This window comes from Marmota monax, unplaced genomic scaffold, assembly GCF_021218885.2.
Source record: "Marmota monax isolate L192 unplaced genomic scaffold, Marmota_monax_Labrador192_F-V1.1 WCK01_AAM20220418_F8-fsc00019, whole genome shotgun sequence".
In the NCBI taxonomy this organism is placed as follows: Eukaryota; Metazoa; Chordata; class Mammalia; order Rodentia; family Sciuridae; genus Marmota; species Marmota monax.
The window spans coordinates 14,801,084-14,822,797 of NW_026695242.1; the positions used below are offsets into that span (position 1 = coordinate 14,801,084).

The 21,714-nt window shown below is 34.3% G+C and overlaps 1 protein-coding gene across 7 annotated transcripts in view; it reads left to right on the plus strand.

Moving 5' to 3' along the window:
- Positions 1-21,714, plus strand: part of Jmjd1c (jumonji domain containing 1C) — a 246,981-nt gene that overhangs the window by 204,361 nt on the left and 20,906 nt on the right. For all 7 annotated transcript variants that reach the window (XM_058577933.1, XM_046419641.2, XM_058577938.1 and 4 more), the window contains 13 exons: positions 823-947; positions 2,848-2,991; positions 3,079-3,271; positions 3,399-5,071; positions 8,962-9,134; positions 9,380-11,583; positions 15,142-15,343; positions 17,434-17,648; positions 18,743-18,895; positions 19,405-19,494; positions 20,019-20,146; positions 20,336-20,549; positions 21,024-21,238. In XM_058577933.1, the coding sequence (XP_058433916.1) occupies positions 823-947; positions 2,848-2,991; positions 3,079-3,271; positions 3,399-5,071; positions 8,962-9,134; positions 9,380-11,583; positions 15,142-15,343; positions 17,434-17,648; positions 18,743-18,895; positions 19,405-19,494; positions 20,019-20,146; positions 20,336-20,549; positions 21,024-21,238 (5,729 nt within the window). The remainder of the gene's footprint in view (positions 1-822; positions 948-2,847; positions 2,992-3,078; positions 3,272-3,398; positions 5,072-8,961; positions 9,135-9,379; positions 11,584-15,141; positions 15,344-17,433; positions 17,649-18,742; positions 18,896-19,404; positions 19,495-20,018; positions 20,147-20,335; positions 20,550-21,023; positions 21,239-21,714) is intronic.

Here is a 21,714-nt window from a genome sequence, read left to right on the forward strand (position 1 = left end):
ATGATATTTTAGTGCCTGTGAACTGAAGGAATTTTCATCTTTATTATCCACTTACGTGTAATGATTTTTGTTTTAATAAGCTTAAATGAAAATATACAGATAGATCCTTAATATTTAGTCCTTTCTTATTTTCTAAAAGTATACATACACGTGTGTGTGTGTGTGTGTGTGTAAAATTTCCTTTGAAAAAGTATGTTTAAAACAAAAGTACATCTCATTTCTTTTTTAACACATGTTCAGTGCTCTGTTTTTAAGTGCACTCATCAATCTTTGAGTTTTAAGACTTTCAGCAGCTTTTCCTAACTGTCACAGAGGAATCAAAATTTGTAGTTTATGGTAAAGTACTGCCAGCTAGATGACTCAGACTTCAAGTTCTTTTCATTTCATCCAGGTAGTCATGTGCCCAAACCTGGTTAGCAGTTTTGTAACCTTACTACAGCCCAGATTGCTGCAACTTAACGTTCTGTTCTTTTACTAACTCATGGTCCTAGAAACACTCCATCTAACTTTTTAAGTATTTTATTCCATTGAGTCAGGAAGTATGTATATGTAGTAGTATATATATAATAACCTCAGAATGATCTGCTTATTTTTTATTTTTGAGGTGAGTTTTGCTATGTTGCCCAGGCTGATCTTGAACAGCCTCAGAGCATTGGAGATTGTAGTCATGAGCCACCAAAGGATTTTATTTGTCTTCTACAACATTTTTTTAAAATTTATCTTTGGTTATATTACTCATCAGATAGCTTTGTTTTCTCCTAAGAGGTAATTACTACGTAAAATGTCCGCATTTAAATTGTTTATGCTTGTGTTTTTTTAAAGGTCCTTATTCTTTAAATGGATACAGAGTGAGAGTATATAGACAAGACTCTGCCACCCAGTGGTTTACCGGCATAATTACTCATCATGATCTCTTCACCCGCACCATGATCGTTATGAATGATCAGGTAAATACTTTAACTATTTATTTTTGGTGCTGGGGATTGAACTCAGAGCCTTTCACATGTTAAGCTGAGTTATTATCCTTTCAACCTCAACTAATGTTTTTGAAAAAACTAATTTTTGTAGTACAAATAGTCTATGCCATGTTGGGGTTGTAGCTCAGTGATAAAGCACTTGCCTAGCATGTGTGAGGTACTGGGTTCAATCCTCAGCACCATATAAATAAATTAAATAAAGGTATTGTGTCAATCTACAGGTAAAATTTTTTTTTAAGAGAGGAGAGAGAGAATTTTTTAAATATTTATTTTTCAGTTTTCAGTGGACACAACAACTTTATTTTTATGTGGTGCTGAGGATCGAACCCAGCGCCCCGTGCATGCCAGGCAAGCGCGTTACCGCTTGAGCCACATCCCCAGCCCCTAAAAATATTTTTTAAAAAATAGTCTGTGCCAACAGTTTGATAATAATTTTCATCTACAGAGTTTTGCTTTGTTTCCTTCCTTCCTCCCTCCCTCCCTACCTCCCTCCCTCCTCACCTCAAGCATACTAGGCAAATGCTCTACCAACTGAGCTATATATATATACCCCAAGCCCTTTTTCTTTTATATTGAGGTTGTGTTAAATTGCCCAGACTGGCCTGGGAATTATAGGCATGTTCCTACTGTGACCAGCATCTCCAATGTTACATAGAGGTCACTTTAAGTCAGAGGATAATGGTAGTGTCATATTTATTTCAATACTAATAAAATCAGAACCTGAAATAGACACATCAAGCTACTTAGTCTTTTTTTCTTTAATTTTTCATTAGCTAAAACTTTCTCTGTTTTTCTGTCTCTGGTATTAAAAATGCATTCTGAATGGTTTATCCCTGAGTCATATCCCCAGGCCTTGTTTTCTTTTCACTAATGAAAACTTTCAGTGCATATGTAGCTCTCTCACATCAAATTTCATTATTAGTATGCTCACTTAAGTTTTGTGACAAATGTTAAAAACACAGGTTTGTTTTTTTTTTTTTTCCTTTTTGAGAAAAACGTTTATTTTTAAAGCTGTCATTTGTTTATGTGCAAAAAAACAGATATTTCGAAATTCCTACCCAAGTGAATTTTGGAGAATTATATGATAGAGCTCTTTTGTAAACAATTTAAATGCTTTGATTAAAATTTTGTCAATGCTAATAAATAAATTATATTATTTAACTGCATTTTTTCTTAAAAAGATGACAAGCTTTCACCTTGATGAAGTACAAAATCATCTTGAATTTTTACATTATTAATTTATACGGTTTTTGACTTGTTCTACTAGTTTTATTTTGTAGCTGCTTTTCAAAAATTTAATTTAAAAGATACTATCAGACTTAAGTAACCAGTTTTAATCACCAAGGACAGAATTACTTTTAATCTTCTGTAACATTGTTTCAACTACTAGCCAAGAATTAAAAAGCAAATATTATCTATTGCAAATATATTTTGATAAACAAAGTTAAGAATTAATCAAGAATATAGAGTCCACCTGGACACAGTGACACAGGCCTGTAATTCCAGCAACTCTGGAGGCTGAGGCAGGAAAGTTCAATACCAGCCTCAGCAACTTAGCAAGGCCCTATGCAACTTGACAGCATCCTGTCTCAAAATAAAAAATAAAAAGCACTGAGGATGTGGCTTGGTGGGGTAAGCACACATGGGTCCAATCCCCCGTATGATAAAAGAAGAATATAGAGCCCCATATGCAAGTGACATCACCAAAAAGAACAAGTATAAATATCCAGTTTGTCCTATTTATTTTGAAAATAGGAAGTAGGGATCCCAAACTGATTTCTAAACATTTCTACTTAGTAAAGAAATGCTACCACGTATTGTTTAGCTCATTGTATTTAATTTTTTGTTTTTGTTTTGTGTTATGGATTAGGTACTAGAACCACAGAATGTCGATCCTTCTATGGTTCAAATGACCTTTCTAGATGATGTTGTTCACTCCTTATTAAAAGGTGAAAATATTGGCATTACATCACGACGTAGGTCTCGTGCCAGTCAAAATATCAACACTGTTCACGTATGTATGTTACTAGTAATTAATTTTTATAATTTCTCTTTCTCTATTTAGAATTAGCTAGTTATAATCATTGTCGGTTATTTTTAGGGCCATTATACACGTGCCCAAGCAAATAGTCCCAGACCAGCAATGAACTCTCAAACTGCTGTACCAAAACAGAATACACACCAGCAACAGCAACAAAGAAATATCCGTCCAAATAAGAGGAAGGGCTCAGATAGCAGTATACCAGACGAAGAGAAGATGAAGGAGGAAAAATACGATTATATATCACGAGGAGGTAGGATCCACTTTTTTTTTTTCTCCTTTAGGGACTGGGAACAAATAAAAATATTTAAAATATGCTACTTAGTTTTGATTATGATTTTTCATAATCAAAAAGTAAGGCTTTTTTTTTAACCTTACAGATAATCCTAAGGGTAAAAACAAACACTTGATGAATAAAAGAAGGAAACCTGAGGAGGATGAAAAGAAACTAAATATGAAAAGATTGCGGACTGACAATGTTTCAGACTTTTCTGAGAGCAGTGACTCAGAAAATTCCAATAAGAGAATAATTGATAATTCCTCAGAGCAGAAGTCAGAGAATGAGTTGAAAAATAAAAATGCTTCCAAGATAAATGGAGAAGAAGGGAAATCCCAGAATAGTGAGAAGGTGGGAGAAGAGACACTAGTAGATATCCAGACTCCCTGGGATCAAATACATGAAGATAAAAAACATGAAGAAGCAGAGAAGCAGAAATCTGTTGATATTCAGTTTCAAGAAAAAGTTACTATCCATTCATCAGAACAGGCCACACTTGCTGAACATAATCCTAAGGATTTACTTCTTCAAGAATGCAATATGGAAAACACACATACGGTGGAATTATTACCAAAGGAAAAGTTTATATCCAGACCATCCACACCAAAATGTGTTACTGATATTACAAAAGATGCTAATTCAGAAAAAGTGGTTCAGGAAAACTCAAGTACCTTTGGCCTGCAGACACTTGAGAAAATGGATCCTAAAGGTAATGATTCAAAACATTCAATTGTAAATTCAAAATACTTGGAAACAGCAAAACAAGATTCTGACCAGAACTGGGTCAGTGATGTAATTAAAGTGGATTTAACCCAGTCAAGTGTTATAAATGCTTCTTCAGGAAATGATCAACTGGATATTGAAAAAGAAAAAAATCAATACATCTCTTACACATCTTCTTTAAGTGCACCTTCTGTCACAGAAGATAAGGCAAATAAGCCAAGTCCACCCCCAGAGACTATAAAATCTAAACTAACTGCTTCAGTAGATACTCACAAGACAAAACCCAATTCTTCACCTGAAGTTGTTAAATCCAAAATTACCCATTCTCCCGATTCTGTGAAGTCTAAGGCTACTTATGTGAATAGTCAAGCTACTAGTGAAAGAAGACTGGCAAATGAGTTATCAAGATGCAGTTTTCATCCGGTTCCTACTCGAGGCAGTGCGTTGGAAACTACAAAGAGCCCTCTTATCATTGATAAAAATGAGCATTTCACCGTTTATCGAGATCCTGCTCTTATTGGATCAGAAGCAGGAGCTAATCACATTTCACCTTTTTTAAGTCAACATCCTTTCCCTCTTCATTCCACATCCCATAGAACCTGTTTAAATCCAGGTACCCATCACCCTGCCTTAAACCCTGCATCCCATTTACTAGCTGGATCATCCAGTCAAACTCCATTACCTACAATCAACACTCATCCTCTGACTAGTGGTCCACACCATTCTGTTCATCATCCTCATTTACTTCCCACTGTGTTACCTGGAGTGCCTACTGCCTCCTTACTTGGTGGCCACCCACGCCTAGAGAGTGCTCATGCTAGCAGCTTGAGCCACTTAGCACTAGCACACCAGCAACAGCAACAGTTGTTACAGCACCAGTCACCTCATCTTCTTGGACAAGCTCATCCTTCTGCTTCATATAATCAGCTTGGACTTTATCCAATTATTTGGCAGTATCCAAACGGAACACATGCATACTCAGGACTTGGTCTGCCTTCTCCTAAGTGGGTTCACCCAGAAAATGCAGTTAGTGCTGAAGCTTCATTAAGGAGGGTAAGTGACACTGGTTTGCCTGTATGTCAGTATAAACTTATTTATTAAAAGGTACAGGTGCATTTTCAGTATCCCATTCTTTTAGGTCATGTCCAATTACAGAATGTTAGAATTTTTCAGATACTTGTTTGGATGCTTAATATCCTCAGAGCAGTAGCAGCAGAAATCTCAGAAAAGCCACTTTATAAAAAGAGTTAGTTGAAGAAAGTAAAATTTTTTTAGATTGTGCTTTTTATTATAGATTTAAATTCATATACTTATAATTGAAAATTCTGGGTTAATATTTATGCAAAATTGTAGGGCTTTCTTTATATGTATTATCAAATTGTTCTTTTTAAAATTGTTATGTACCCCAGTTCAATGCATTATGTTAATTGTATAATATGAGCTATGACTCTTTAGACTCCCTTTTTTCTTAAGGTTATCCAAGTCTGGAGATTTCCAGTATGTGGGAAAGTTGATGAGATTCTCCCTACCTAACAGACTATTGCTGCAGTTGGTGTAGGACTTATATTCCTTTGTGAGCTATGTGGTTTGTCTAGCAAATTCATTTTACACTAAGAAATAGCTAGTAAGAATAATACCAAGCTCAGTGTTGTTTTTCAAATGGAGGAATGGGTGCCACTATTAAACTTCCAGGAGCTAATCTTGTCCTTTATGTGACCCAAGATAGTCTTCAGATATTCTGCCCAAATCTGTTTTTATGCCCTTTTTTTGGTGGTGGTGGTGGGGGGGAATAGATTACTGGGGCTGGGGTTGTGGCTCAGTAGTAGAGTGCTCACCCAGCACGCGTGCGGCCCGGGTTCGATCCTCAGCACCACATACAAACAAAGATGTTGTGTCCGCCAAATACTAAAAAATAAATATTAAAATTCTCTCTCTCTCTACCTCTATCTCTCTCACTCTCTCTTTAAAAAAAATGAAATAAAGATATCGTATCCACCTACAACTAAGAAATATTTTTTTAAAATTAATTAATTAACTATCTTAATGATTAGACTCAAGTACTGTTATACATCACAGCACTAGAACTTTTTCACCCCATCTTTAATTTTGATCATCACACTAAACTGCCAAGGTTTAACTTGAGATCCTCCTGCCTCAGTCTTACCTCAGCTGGGATTATAGGTTTGTGCCTCCATACAAGCCCCCCATCCCCATTCTTTTTTTTTTTAAGAGAGAGAATTTTTTAATATTTATTGTTTAGTTTTCGGCGGACACAACATCTTTATTTGTATGTGGTGCAGAGGATCGAACCCAGAGCCAGGCAAGCACGCTTCCGCTTGAGCCACATCCCTAGCCCCCCAGCCCCATTCTTGATGGTGCCATTAATCTAGTAATAGGTGAAACATACTACAATGTGTACATTATGTAGTTTTTAAGTAAAAGAAGAATCACTATAATCACTACATTATCCTAATTTTTATTGTCAAAATTGAAAGTAGGTGTGGTAGCTTAAGTGCCTAATGCATTCACTCAGACCTTCACTCTCAGTGTGTCATGAATGTAGTTGCAGGTGCACAAGGATAGCCTAGATGAACATAAGAAGCCAAGAGATGCAAATAACTTTGAACCTTCTATAAGTTCCAAGCTCTGGAAAATAGATTTAAGTTATTGTTAGAAATGGCTTGGAAGAATTGTTACTTGGTAGACTTTGTGGACTGTCAAGCGTCCATGTTTATAAGAATATAAAATTTTTTATTAACTGATCATAAAAAAATTAAACTAGCTGGATGTGGTGGTGCATGCCAGCTATTCAGGAGGCTGAGGCAAGAGGATCCCAAGATCCAAGCAAGCCTGGGCAACTTAGGGAGAGTCCCTGTCTCTAAATAAAATGGAAAAGGGCTGGAGATGTAGTTCAGTGGTAAAATGCCCCTGGCTTCAAGCCCTAGTACTGCTCCCCAACCCCCCTCGCCACCAGGAGGAAAAAAGGTTAAACTAAAAACAGGTGTATCTGACTTCCATTACTTTGTGTAAACGTATAATATGAAGGAATAAATTTCAATAACATTTTGAGCAAAAATCAAGATCTGTTATCCTGGTTTAAAAGTGAAAAACAATACAAGCACAGACACTAGATTAGGAATCTATTTTGAGAGGGTTTTTGTTTGTTTTTTTGTGGAGTATTGTAGATTGAACTCAGGGACACTCAACCACTAAGCCAAATCTCTAGCCCTGTTTTGTATTTTATTTAGAGAGAGTCTCACTGAGTTGCTTAGCACCTCATTTTTGCGAAGGCTGGCTTTGAACTCACCATCCTCCCGTCTCAGCCTCCCAAGCTGCTGGGATTACAGGCATGCACTACCACGCTCAGCTTGAGTCTTATTTTATAGGGTAAAAACCTTTATCATTGCTTTGCCTTTATTGCACTTTAAGATTTTCATTTTTGAGGTGCTGGGGACTGAACCTAGAGATGTTCTACCACTGAGCTACATTCCGAACCCTTTTTATTTTTTATTTGAAGACAGGATCTTGCTAAGTTGCTGAGGCTGGCCTCAAACTTGCAATCCTCTTGCCTCAGCTTTCTGAGTCACTAGGATTTCAGGTGTGCATCACTGTACCCAGCAAGAATCTTGAATCTGTTAGAACTGAGGCCTTTTGTGTCATTATATATTGGGATGATGCTTATGTGTATAATTATGTATTTTTCTCTTAGGTGACATTTGCAGCCATGGTGTATGCTTTTAGTTTCAGTAATTTTACAGCAGTATCTATTTGGCATAAATTGCTTTTGCATTATCATTTGAGTTGTTAAATTTAGCCCCTTTGTTAAAACTAAAGCAGCTTTTGTTTTTCTGGTATTTCAGTATCAGTCATAGTATTAAAAAAAAAATCCTTAAACATGTAATTTGATATATGTCTCAACATAGAGGTCTTTGTACCACGTTTTTAATTATGAGAAAGGCAGCATATTAACATAGAAAAAGTTAACATTGTTTTATTTCCACACTCCAAGTTGTTGGGGTTTTTTTGTTTGTTTGTTTGTTTGTTTTTGTAGTTATAAATGAACAGAATGCCTTTATTTTATTTGTTTATTTTTATGTGGTACTAAGGATCAAATCCAGTGCCTCACACATCCTAGGCAAATGCTCTGCCACTGAACTACAGCCCCAGCCCCACATCTCCAAGTTTAATGGCCCAACAATGTTTATAGTTTGTGGTGCAAAAAAGCCTTGAAAATACAATTATCTGCCAATTGTAAGTAAATTGTTGTATTGAAAAAGTTAGCTTTTTTTTTTTGATGACAAAAGATGGCAAATGAATTTGGTTATAATTTCTGTTTCTGGTGAAATATAAGAATAACATTCTGTTTTTGTTAATACCAACATAATCTTTGCTCGTATTTTGTTTTGTGCGGTACTGGGGATTGAACCAGCTCAAAGGCATTTTGCTACTAAGTTACATTCCTACACACCTCCCCCTACTTTTTCAATCTTTTTTCTTTCTTTCCTTCTTTTTTTTTTGCAACAGGATCTTGCTAAATTGCTAAAACTGACCTCCAACTTGTGATCCTCCTGTCTTATCCTCCTAAGTCTCTGTGATTATAGGCATGTGCCATTGTGCTTAGCTATAGTATATATTCTTTTGATATTAAAGTTTTAGGAAATCAAGTAAATTAAGTTGAAAGCACTGATTCCTAGAGCTACTTTTAGTAAAATTAAAGTAAATTTATGGAAATTGATAATTTAATACTGATGAGTTGACTGCATACTATGGGAAAATTAATCTAATTATGCTGGTTATATACTTGAATTCATCCAATTCATTTAGAATAAAAATCACAGTTTTTATAAATGTAATCCTGTTAAACTTCTGTGACACTAATTTTAACTTTTTCTAGTAACTGAAGTCCAATTTTTTGTTTTGGGTTTTTGTTTTTTTTTTAATAGAATTCTCCCAGTCCTTGGTTACATCAACACACCCCTGTGACCTCAGCAGATGGTATTGGATTACTCAGTCACATTCCTGTCAGACCTTCCAGTGCAGAACCTCATCGACCTCTTAAAATTACCACACATTCCAGTCCGCCATTGACAAAACCTGTAGTAGATCACCATAAAGAGTAAGTTAACTAATGCTTAAATTTAAAACTTGTTTTTCTTAATTCGCTTCTCAGTTAATTTTAAGTTAATAAATGTTTACAACTAGACTTTGAAGAAGTATTCTGTATTGATACATTTTGTAATTGATATTAGAGTACTTGCAAAGGTGTGTTTTACTTTCATAATAGAATATATTACATAGAAACCATCTCCCCCCACCCACCAAGAAAAATTGATTACAGAAATCTTTGTGTTTTCTTTATAGCGAATTGGAGAGGAAAGCTTTTATGGAACCATTACGGTCTGTTGCATCCACATCAGTAAAAAATGACCTGGATCTAAATAGGTCACAGACTGGGAAAGATTGTCACTTGCATAGACATTTTGTGGATCCAGTATTAAATCAATCGCAGAGGCCACCCCAGGAGACTGGAGAGAGATTAAACAAATATAAGGAAGAACATCGTCGAATTCTTCAAGAAAGTATTGATGTTGCTCCCTTTACAACCAAAATTAAGGGACTTGAGGGTGAGAGAGAGAATTATTCCAGAGTAACAGCATCATCATCTAGCCCTAAAAGCCATGTCATCAAACAAGATAAAGATGTAGAACGCTCAGTATCAGAGCTTTATAAAATGAAGCACCCGGTGCCTCAAAGTTTGCCCCAAAGTAACTATTTTACTACATTGTCCAATAGTGTGGTCAATGAACCTCCAAGATCATACCCATCCAAAGAGGTTTCAAATATTTACACTGAAAAACAGAGTAATTCCCTTGCAACAGCAGCTAATCCTCAAACTCTGACTTCATTTATATCATCTCTTTCAAAGCCTCCACCTTTGATTAAACACCAACCAGAAAGTGAAAGTTTAGTAGGCAAGATACCAGAACATCTTCCCCATCAGATTTCATCTCATTCAGTAACAACTTTCAGAAATGACTGTAGAAGTCCTACCCATTTGACAGTTTCTTCTACAAATACACTCCGCAGTATGCCTGCTTTACATAGAGCACCAGTATTTCACCCACCAATTCATCACAGTTTAGAACGAAAGGAAAGCAGCTACAGTAGCCTTTCCCCTCCAACTTTAACTCCAGTGATGCCAGTAAATGCTGGCAGCAAAGTTCAGGAATCACAGAAGCCTCCGACTTTAATTCCTGAGCCAAAAGACTCTCAGGCAAATTTTAAGAGTTCTTCTGACCAGAGTTTGACAGAAATGTGGAGGGCTAATAATAACCTCAGCAAAGAGAAAGAGTGGCATGTGGAGAAAAGTGGTGGAAAATCACAGGCTGCTGTGGCATCTGTCATTGTGCGTCCACCTTCTAGTACAAAAATTGATAGCATGCCAGCAATGCAGTTAGCTTCCAAAGATCGAGTTAGTGAAAGATCTTCAACTGGGGCAAATAAAACAGATTGCCTCAAATCAGTAGAAGCTGGAGAGACTGGAAGAATCATTCTACCAAATGTGAGTTCAGACAGTGCTCACATGAAATCTGAAAAAACCTTCGAGACTGTCTCACAGGGCTTTGTTCCCACTTCAGTTATGTCTACTATAAATACAGTGTGTGATACCAAAACAGATGTATTCACATCTGCTCCTACTACCACCAGTGTTTCCAGCTGGGGTAGTTCAGAAATAACTTACTCTTTGTCAAATACCATTTTGGCCTCTACATCCTTAGAATGTACCTCTTCAAAAAATGTTACTCAGTCAGTGGCTCAAACACAAGAATGCAAGGTCAGCACCACAGTTCCAGTTACTCTGGCCAGTAATAAAACAGGAAGTACTGTTCAGCCCAGCTCTGGCTTCTCAGGCACAACTGATTTTATTCATTTAAAAAAGCACAAGGCAGCATTGGCTGCGGCTCAGTATAAAAGTAGTAATGTTAGTGAGACTGAACTTAATGCTGTGAAAAATCAGACAGTTTCAGCCTCCCTTCCTCTGGATAGCACTGTAATCTGTAGTACAATTAACAAAGCAAACTCTGTAGGAAATGGGCAAGCATCCCAGACAAGTCAACCGAACTACCACACTAAACTGAAAAAGGCCTGGCTTACCAGACATTCAGAAGAAGATAAAAATACTAATAAAATGGAAAATTCAGGGACTTCTGTATCAGAAATTATAAAGCCATGTTCTGTCAACTTAACAGCCTCTACATCTAATGATATACAAAATAGTGTAGATAGTAAAATCATAGTGGATAAATACGTAAGAGATGATAAAGTCAATAGGAGAAAAGCCAAAAGAACTTATGAATCTGGCTCTGAAAGTGGAGATTCAGATGAAAGTGAAAGCAAGTCAGAGCAAAGGACTAAAAGGCAACCTAAGCCAACTTACAAAAAGAAGCAAAATGATTTGCAAAAAAGAAAAGGCGAAATAGAAGAAGATTTGAAACCCAATGGAGTTCTCAGCAGGAGTGCCAAAGAAAAAAGTAAATTGAAGTTGCAGAGTAGCAGTAATAGTGGTAAGTAAAGAATTTGTTTTATCTAGCTCAGGTAAAATGGACTGAATGTTCTAGCAGTATTGGTGTGATTCTATGAAGATTAGTGAGTTGAAAGGCATTCTTTTGTCTTTATAATTTAGGAGTAAGTCATAATCTTAACTATTTCTAAGAACTGTTAAAATGCAGTTATGGTAATCTTAATAAAAATTGATTCTAATGGTCATGAAGATATTTAACTATTACAATATTTAGTTGGAAAATTCTAGTTACTATAATGTACATTACCAGAGAAAAAATTAAAAAGTAGAGTGAATATGACATATCTTCAAGTGTCAAAATTGTAAGCTTATTGGAATTACCATCCATTTAATGATGCTGTTCAAATAGTTGTTCAAGATAGAGGGAGAATCTTGTGGTTTCATTTACATATTCAAGAACTTCCATAATAAGTAGAAAGCTGCAAAACTAGAATATTTCCTTTATGGGTATAGCTGGACAAAAATAAATGATTCCAGTAATATTCAGTATAAAATGTGTCTATATGTCTTTACTCTAGAAGTATTTCTCAGTTTACTTATTTCTTTGTAGGTGTGTTGCACTATGCAGAAAGCACTTAATAGTTTGATTATATTCATGTGTACATCCACATACAATGTATGAAATATCTGTGACATTGTGGACGCTCAAGAAATACTTTCACAAGCACTTGGATGCTTGAAGGCTCTTATTTGTGCCTTTTCACAGAATGAGGTTTTCCCACATGGCTGTGTGGAAACCAGAGGCAAAGTGAAGGAGAGAAAAACAGGATGATGGAATCATAGAAAAGGACAGTCAGAAAGTGAAAGAACGAAGGACAAGCTCAACTAGAGACAGAGAGACTGGCAGACTGAAATGCAAGTATAGTCAGAAGACAGAGAGGGAGATTGACAACGAAGGATACCTGCCATTTATTTGAATTTGGGTTATATACAGTGTCACTTTTTCTTTCCCCTATGTTGTTCTTGCTGCCCCTGTTGAATTCACAGTAGGCTTAGTGTGGTCAATAATTCTCTCTCTTCCTATTTCACACAACATTTCCTTTGGTGTTGCTTATACTTGAGTTAAATTTACAGAAAAAAGTTAGGAACCCTCCAGCTTTTAACACTTAGAAAACCCTTATGGGGTTAAATTTATAAAATTAACTCTAAATAACTCTAAATGAAGTGCATATTCTCTATTCATCTTGAGACTGAATGTACATGTTTTCAAGTTAGAGTCCTAAGACAATGGCTGGCATTAGTACCTTTTTTTTCTCTAGATTGTAATGCTTAGTCAAATCTCTCATACATGGTAACTAGCATTTAATTTCAGTAAGATTGAATTTTGTATTTAAAATTAGAAATTAGTTGCCTTTTCATAACTAATTCTTACATAATTTTACTTTATCCAGTATATCTATTTGTGTGTTTGCTTATGAGGAACTGAAGTTCAAAAGGTTCTTACTACACAAAGTAAGCACTGAGTTAGGTTTTTGTTGTTGTTGACTAAGTATGTTAATCTTAAACTATTAGGTTTTAGATTTTGCCAATAAGTTAGATATATAGAATTAAAGGAAAAACTTATTTATTGTATAAATATTATTATAGTTAAATTCATAAACGTTATTAGCAACAGTTACCTGTGGCCTGGTCTAAGAGCAAAAGTTATATCAAAAGCTCTTCATATGAATGTCTTTGTAATTAATTCATTATTTAAAAAGAAAAAACTCAAAAGTGCCTATTCTGTGTCATAATTGAGATTTGCTTTGAAATGTCTGGTTCTTTACTGCTTAAACTGTTCACAGTGGTATGGGGATCCATACTCTGAACTGTTCTGTTACCTGAAATTAAAAGTATATTGGTTAAAGTTATTTCCTAATCAGAAATAGAAACAGATTGCATTTAAATAAGTGTAATTAAAAAGTAAATAAACTATTGGAAGAAAGTGTACCAAATAAAAATTTATTAGCAGTGTGACATTTCTATTGTTCATTCTGACTTCTAAAAGCTCTTTTTTATATAGTCCATAGGGGGGAAAAATCTGTTGTATATATAGTGGAGGAAATAGTAAACTGTTTACACAAGCCATTTGGAAACATATTTATGCCATAAGTGGTGTGTATGGGTGTGTGTGTGTCTCTAGTGGGTTAAGCCAAATGGCTCCTTGCCTTAAGGTAGAGACAGAAGAGGGAAAAAGGTAATTGCAAACAACCAAGCAGCAATCCTGGAAGTACTGAATACAATTGGACCCAGTTTTAAATGAGCCATCCTATCATTTAAATACAGTGCTTCTGTACAAGATGGGTGAGTTTTCTGTAGTTCTACTGGAAATAGCAGGAGCTCTGGACAAGAGTTCTACAAGTTTCTGCAAGAAGTATCTAGTTTCAAGAGACTCATTGTGTCTCTAATAGGCGTAAATACAAAACACAAGATTAGGAAATAGAATATATTCTGTTAATACGAAAGAAATAACAAACTATGTAAATCTAATGTCATAGGTACATAATATCACAGGATAAGTACTACTTAAATGTTTGAGTTACCAGATATTGCTTTTCTCAATATAATTTGCTCTTAAATGAATATGTTTTTAAGATTTTAATAGACATGGCTGTGGTTGTGGGTCAGTGTAGAGCACTTGCCTAACACATGTGAGGCACTGGGGTTCAAGCCTCAGCACCACATTAAAAAAATTATAAGTAAAATAAAGTTATTTAAAAAATTTAATAGACAATTGTAACTTAATTGTTTGGGTTTCTCGTGGTGTGAAAATTCTACCTACTCTCTAGAATTACTTCAGTCATGTTCTACTTGTTAAGCGTAAGTTAACAAAAGTGACAAGAGCAATGATGTTGACTGTGGTAAATAAATTAATTTTTTTCCTACAAGTAATAGACTGTATAATACATTTAGGTCTTTTCCTTTATGTTTCTTTGGTGCCTTTTCTCTTAGGGTCTCACTGTGTTGTCCAGGCTACCCTGACCTCTTTGGCCCAAGTAACCCTCCTTCCTTAACCTCCAACACATAGTTAGCACTGTAGGCTCAACCCACGGTATCAAGAAGCTGATATGATGTATTTTTTTTACCTCCATCAATTAATATGTGTAATTTTTTCTTTTACTTTCTTTAACACCCTTTTATTTTTATAAAAGGTACTGCTGCCATTAATATATTAATATCAAATGGAGTGCATTGCAATAAAGGAAAAATAATTTCTGTATAGAAGAATTTTATTTTAGATAGAGGTACATAGAATATGAATAATTCTCTTGTTTGCTGTGAATGTTGCATATGAATTGTTAATAATGCATAAAATGTTCAGTCAATTCACTCAGCTCTACATTTCCAGCATAACAAAGGGTTCATTAGGTTAGCAGAATCTGTTAACAAGTAAACAAATGCTGCTGTGGGCTTTTCAGTCATTAATTATACCTGGAAATCTAAGTCTCTAGTTTTGTCTCTAGTGTTAATATATCATTGTTGTATATTTGTCTTGAACTTCATCTCGGAATGCACCTTTCTATAAAACAATCTTGTTAATCATTTCCTACTGATTTTACAGCTGGCATCCCTCGTTCAGTATTAAAAGATTGGCGAAAAGTCAAGAAGCTGAAGCAAACTGGGGAATCCTTTTTACAGGATGACTCCTGCTGTGAGATAGGGCCTAATTTACAAAAGTGCCGAGAATGTAGACTTATTCGCAGTAAAAAAGGAGAAGAACCAACTCATTCACCAGTATTTTGTAGATTTTACTACTTCAGACGGTAAGTAAAAATATGAAATTGGAAAAATATTTAGTGGGTATTGGAAATTATTCTGTTATTCTAAGGGACCCTTTGAATATGTTTCTAATATATTATAAAAAAATCAATCATTTTTGTGCTAAATTTTGACAATAGTTTACTAACTTAAATATATATTCATAGTGTTACTTGTGTTCTGTGACTTCTGTTTTCTGAGAGATTTATTCTTTTTTTTTTTTTTTTTTTTTTTTTTTTTAAAGAGAGAGTGAGAGAGGTAGAGAGAGAGAGAATTTCAACATTTATTTTTTAGTATTTGGCGGACACAACATCTTTGTTTGTATGTGGTGCTGAGAATCGAACCCGGGCCGCACGCATGCCAGGCGAGCGCGCTACCGCTTGAGCCACATCCCCAGCCCGAGATTTATTCTTAATGAGAATACTTTGGCCAAAACAATGTAGTATTTATATCTATACTTTAACCAATAAACATAAACAGTTGATTAATCTAGGTAAAAAATCTAGGCAGTTAAACTCAACTCACTGTGTTATATCAGAATATCATATTGATATTAAACTAGAGTAAACATTTGTAGCTGTAAAAATTAGTTTATAAAATAATGAGAATTTGTTAATACCATGTCATTTCACAGATTTTGTAATATAATAACTACATAAAATTTTATTAACCTATATACTAAATTAATATTACTAAATACTTTAAAATTGAAACCTTATGAATATACTTGTAAGAGTTGAACTATAGAGTAGCTAGGTTACCCACCAAATAGAGACTCGTTAATGTCTTATATTCTTAGAATCAAGTCATTCCAGTTTTAATAACATCTCTGTCCCTTAGTTCCTGTGTGGCTTTATTAACTTCAGTAGGACTAAAACTAAGCCTATCTTATTTGAAAATGTGACTGAAAGCAGTACCTACTTTTCAGTGGCTCAGTGAAGGTTAAATGAGATAGAGTACTGTGCAGAGTTCTTGATGTGGACCATGCACACATGAAATGTTCTATTGCAAACCATGGTTGTTATTCTGCTTTCTTGTAAGAAGTTAGAGATAATCTACTGTGATAAATGTACTATGCTGGTGGCCCAGGAGAGAACCTAAAACTATGCATTGGTAGGAACAAATCATCTTCTATTTCTTCTTTATTTCATAGTCTTTGTAACCAACAATCCTCAAGAGGGATTTGTTGCAGAATGTAGTACCATGGAAGTACAAAAAAAAAGCACAGATGGAATTAGAAGGAAAGTAGGTTTCAGGTAATAGAATATTCAGGAACAGTTTGAAGAATTGTTTAAGTGAAGATAATTACTTAATATTGAAATAAGATGAGTATGATGAAGGGAAAATTTTGGTTTAAAAGGGAAAGTGTAAAAGTAAGAGAAGTAAGAATAAAAAAAAGACCATTTTTTATGTTGTCATTTTGAAAAATACAGATGACTTACAATGAATTTCAAATATCCTCTTAGAGAATAAATAGACTAAATACTCAAAAGTTGGGAAAAACTGCCAGCCAATAAAAGAATGGCAATTTTGTCTTTCCTTTACTCTCAAGTTCTCTTCAAATAGTTACTTATGTCAGAAGCTAAGAGCAATTAGATCCATTAATTGGGTTAACTAATTGTCATTTTAATGGAAGTATATGTATATTTGGAATTTTTTGTTATCCTCCCAATAAAAATCCTAAGGTAATGTAGGCCATTTTTAACATTAGCAATTCCTGATTGAGGTTAGATGTAAAATAATAGCATTGCTCCAAGTAACACTGGTCCTACATTTTTACTTCTGTTACTCATCAAACACTTTAGTGTAGTTTCTAATAGTTTTCATTTGATTGGAGTTAAGTATAAATGGTGGGAATAATCTTATTTCTTGAAATAACCAAAAATTGGTGCTGTTTACCATTGCCATTTGTATAATACCTGTGAGATTTATTTAAATTGAGTAATAATTAAAGCATTATGAAGAAATACCCTATTTTTCTGCTTTTAAATTAGAAATATAATTTATGTGTTTATAATATACTATGAACCTAAAAATTAATTATAATCCTAACCTTGTACTTGGTATCTAATGCTTTTGTGTTTCATTGTTTCAGATTGTCATTTAGTAAAAATGGAGTGGTTAGAATAGATGGTTTCTCTTCTCCTGACCAATATGATGATGAAGCTATGAGTTTATGGACACATGAAAATTATGAAGATGATGAATTAGACATAGAAACTTCTAAATATATCTTGGAAATAATAGGTGATAAGTTCTGTCAATTAGTAACATCTGAAAAAACAGCTTTGTCTTGGGTGAAAAAGGATGGTAAGGAAGTTAAATATAACCTACACTATACAAATTTCATTTTAATAATATATTTTTGAATTATGTTTAATCTGTGTAAGAAGTCCTTCATCTTATCTCATCTTATTGATTTTTAATTATAATGGCATCTTTCATGTACTTAAGGTTACAGTTTTCTTTTGTTTTGTTGTTGTTATTGTTGTTTTGTACCAGGAATTGAACCCAGGGGCACTTAACCACTGAGCAACATCTCCAGCCCTTTTTATTTTTTAATTTGAAACAGGGTCTCAGTAAGTTGCTGAGGCTGGCTCTGAGCTTGCAATCCTCCTGCCTTAGCCTCCTGAGCTGCTGGGATTAAAGGCATGTGCCACCACACTCAGAGATTACAGATATTTTCTTTTGAAATTGAATCAATTAACCAGTTATGAAATCATAATAACATTTTCTTATTTCTGCCATTATATCATAAATTAATGTTATAAAATTACTTTGGATACAAAATTTGTGAAATTTTGTATTTTGTTATATAAGAATGTAATTCATCCCAGAGGTTTATATTTGAATCTCAACTTTATTCTTGTTTAACTTGTGACCTATGGCAAATACCTCTAAATATCAGTCTGTAAAATGGAAAAGATAATTACCTCATGGATTTATTTACAAAGTAGTACCCTGATTATGTTTACTTAGACATAAAGTTTAAGTGCTTTAAATGTTAGCTTCTGTTTTCCATAAAATTGGTGGTTTGTCTCCTGGGGACATTATTAATTGCATAACTAAAGGAGGAAGTAAGGAAATGCTTCTGGTAGCTAATAGGGAAGGCCACAAATTCCATTAAACATCCTTGCACAGGATAACCCCCCATAAGAAGAATTATTCAGGCTAAAAAGTCAACCCTTCATTGTAGATAAGCCATTTTTAGTTGCATTTACTTTTTTTTTTTCCCCAGTTTACTGAGGAGAAATGCTCATTAATAATCTAAGGAGATCTACAATTAGTCTTTAATTAATATAGCCCTAAAAATTCTCACTTTTGCTTTATGTTTCTATTTTTGCTATATTTAAGCCAAGATGCATTGAAAAGAGCATGTATACCTTAAAATTTCTCTATTTCAGCCAAAATTGCCTGGAAAAGAGCAGTACGAGGAGTCCGTGAGATGTGTGATGCATGTGAAGCGACCCTGTTTAACATTCATTGGGTCTGCCAAAAATGTGGGTTTGTGGTCTGTTTGGATTGTTACAAGGCAAAGGAGAGAAAAAGTTCTAGAGGTTGGTTCATAATAATATAAATTTAAATTTTCTGTGTTATTTTCTTTGGGATCCTTTATCTGGAAAATTAGATGTGTGTTTTTCCTATCTTTATTATGCATATGTTACACTAATGTGTGCAGCATATTCACAAAAAAGAAATTTTTGTGAAGTATGTTTTTAATAGGAGGAATAACCACAGTTTATTAATGGCTGAGTTTTCTAGCATTAAGCTTCCTCTACATCTTTTAGCCTGATCCGATAGTTCCTAATCGTAGACCAAACTTGGATTAATCTTGTTGCTTTCAGATTCCAATGTATAGAAGTCAGAAATCCTAGAATCTGTTAATTAAAATCATTCATATAAAGGACAGTTGAATACTTATTAGCATGAATATTCAGAAAAGGACTTTATCTGTTTTTCAAGTACCAAGCATTTTGAAGCTTGTCATTGAAGTTTCATGTACAGCTATCAAATTTATATTTGTAAAATCATGAGTAAAATATAACCAAAGTATGTCATCTTACAGATAAAGAATTATATGCTTGGATGAAGTGTGTGAAAGGACAACCTCATGATCACAAACATTTAATGCCAACTCAAATTATACCTGGTTCTGGTAAGTGTAAATGTATATTATTTACCTAGTATAATAGCTATTGATTATTCTACATTAAAAGAACACTAAAAGAAATATCTAGGAGTATAATAGAATGAAGAGGTAAGATTTAACTAATCTTGAATTATCTTACCCAAAGTTAGGAAATCCTTTAGGATTATCTTTCCTTAGGAAGATAAGCCCAGCTCCAGTGATGAAAGCCATAGCATAACCATTTTAGAAGAGGAAAATAGAATATAATGAAAAAGCCTTTGGATTCGTAGTGAAAGCTTTCTAAGATTTTTGAACATACTGCATTTTTTAAAATACAGGTAAGTGAGAAAATAATAGAGAATATAAACTTGGGTAAATGATTAATTCTATGATACTTGGAAGGGATGGCAAGGAGAAAAGAAATGGAAGAGAATTAAAAGATCACAAGAAAACCTCCATTGTTTCTAAATTATAAAATATAGTAAGAAAAGAAATGTATAGTCTTAACAACTAGTAGTAATTTTTTTATTAACTACCATTTTATTTTGTAGTGTTGACAGATCTTCTAGATGCCATGCACATTCTTAGGGAAAAATATGGTATTAAATCCCATTGTCACTGTATTAACAAACAGAATTTACAAGTTGGAAGTTTTCCTACCATGAATGGTGTATCTCAAGTGAGTAAAAATCGCTATTCATATAAAATGCATGGTTAAATAAAATAACTTTATTTGAAATTCAGTGTAGGACTTACTTTGTGGATTATGTTTTCTATGTTACTATGTAAATTTCTTCTGACTGCTACTTTTTAACTCTCAATAAATGAAGAAATGGTGTTTAAAAATTTAATTGTTCTACCCTTGTAGGTTTTACAGAATGTTCTTAATCACAGTAATAAAATTTCTCTGTGCATGCCTGAGTCCCAGCAGCAGAATACCCCTGAGAAGTCTGAGAGTAATGGCAACCGCAGTCCAGGGAGTGATGTAAGCACAGATAGCAAGTTAACTCCTCCAGAATCCCAGTCACCACTGCACTGGTTAGCAGATCTTGCAGAGCAAAAAGCCAGAGAGGAAAAAAAAGGTAAACATAACCAATTATCTAAGTACACATTAGAGGATTATACTGTTAAAAGAATTTACTTTGGTCTTTTGCTTAAATTTTGACAAGTTCAGTAAAACATTCGTCTTATTCAGAGTCTTGCCTTCCTAAGATTGCATCAAAATTAGTTATAGAATCACATATGGATTAGCTTATCAATAAAACCACTAGAGTACTAGATTTCTAACTTATATTTTTCACTTGTTTTAGCTGTAAGATTTTTCATTTGTCACAGGTACAAACTCAGCTGTGTGTTTAAGATACTGAGGTGAGCCTTTTCATATTCAAATGGTTTAACTACGCTTAAAAGATCTAACTCATCCTCTAGTTTGTATTCAAGGGAATAAAACTCTACTACTACAAGTTTTGCCTCCTGCTACAAAATGCAGGTTGAAAGATTTATCTGTACTTTAGTATCAAGCTTTTGTTAAAATTTTACGAAATGTTTCATTTCAGAAAACAAAGATTTTTCCCTTGAAAAGCAAATTAAAGAAGAGAGAGAACAAGATGATTCTGATTCTCCAAATGGCAGAACATCCCCTCCTATGTCCCAGAATAATGAACAGGGCTCAACCTTACGGGATTTACTGACTACAACAGCTGGCAAACTACGCGTGGGCTCCACAGATGCTGGCATTGCCTTTGCACCAGTGTATTCAACAGGAGCTCCAGTGAGTGTGATGACAGATTTTATAGGGGGATGGAATGTATGGTATTAGGGTTTAGCCTAAAGTTAGGGAAGTGCTTTAGATGATTTTGGAATCTTGGTGTCTGGCTATGAACTACCCAATAAAATGCAAATGAAATCTTATTCGAAATGGCGAGGCATGTTCATTTGCATCCTAACTTCAAAGCTGTATTTTCCATCTTTTCCTAAGTAAAAGGTTGAAGGAGAGGATTATTTGAGAACAGGAAAACCATTAGATAATCACTTCAGAATATGAAAACTACATGGGGAGAGGGGATTTAGAAGTGAATGGTTTATGTTACTTAAAATACTTAGAAATCAAATTTTGATCTAAATATTCATCAGGGACAGAAGGAAAATATAGTAATTACTTAAATAGATAAATGTTTTAGTGGCTTTTAAAAGTATATGGAGCATTCTACCCACCTTACTCTGTCTCGGGCTTAAAGTGATGTAAAA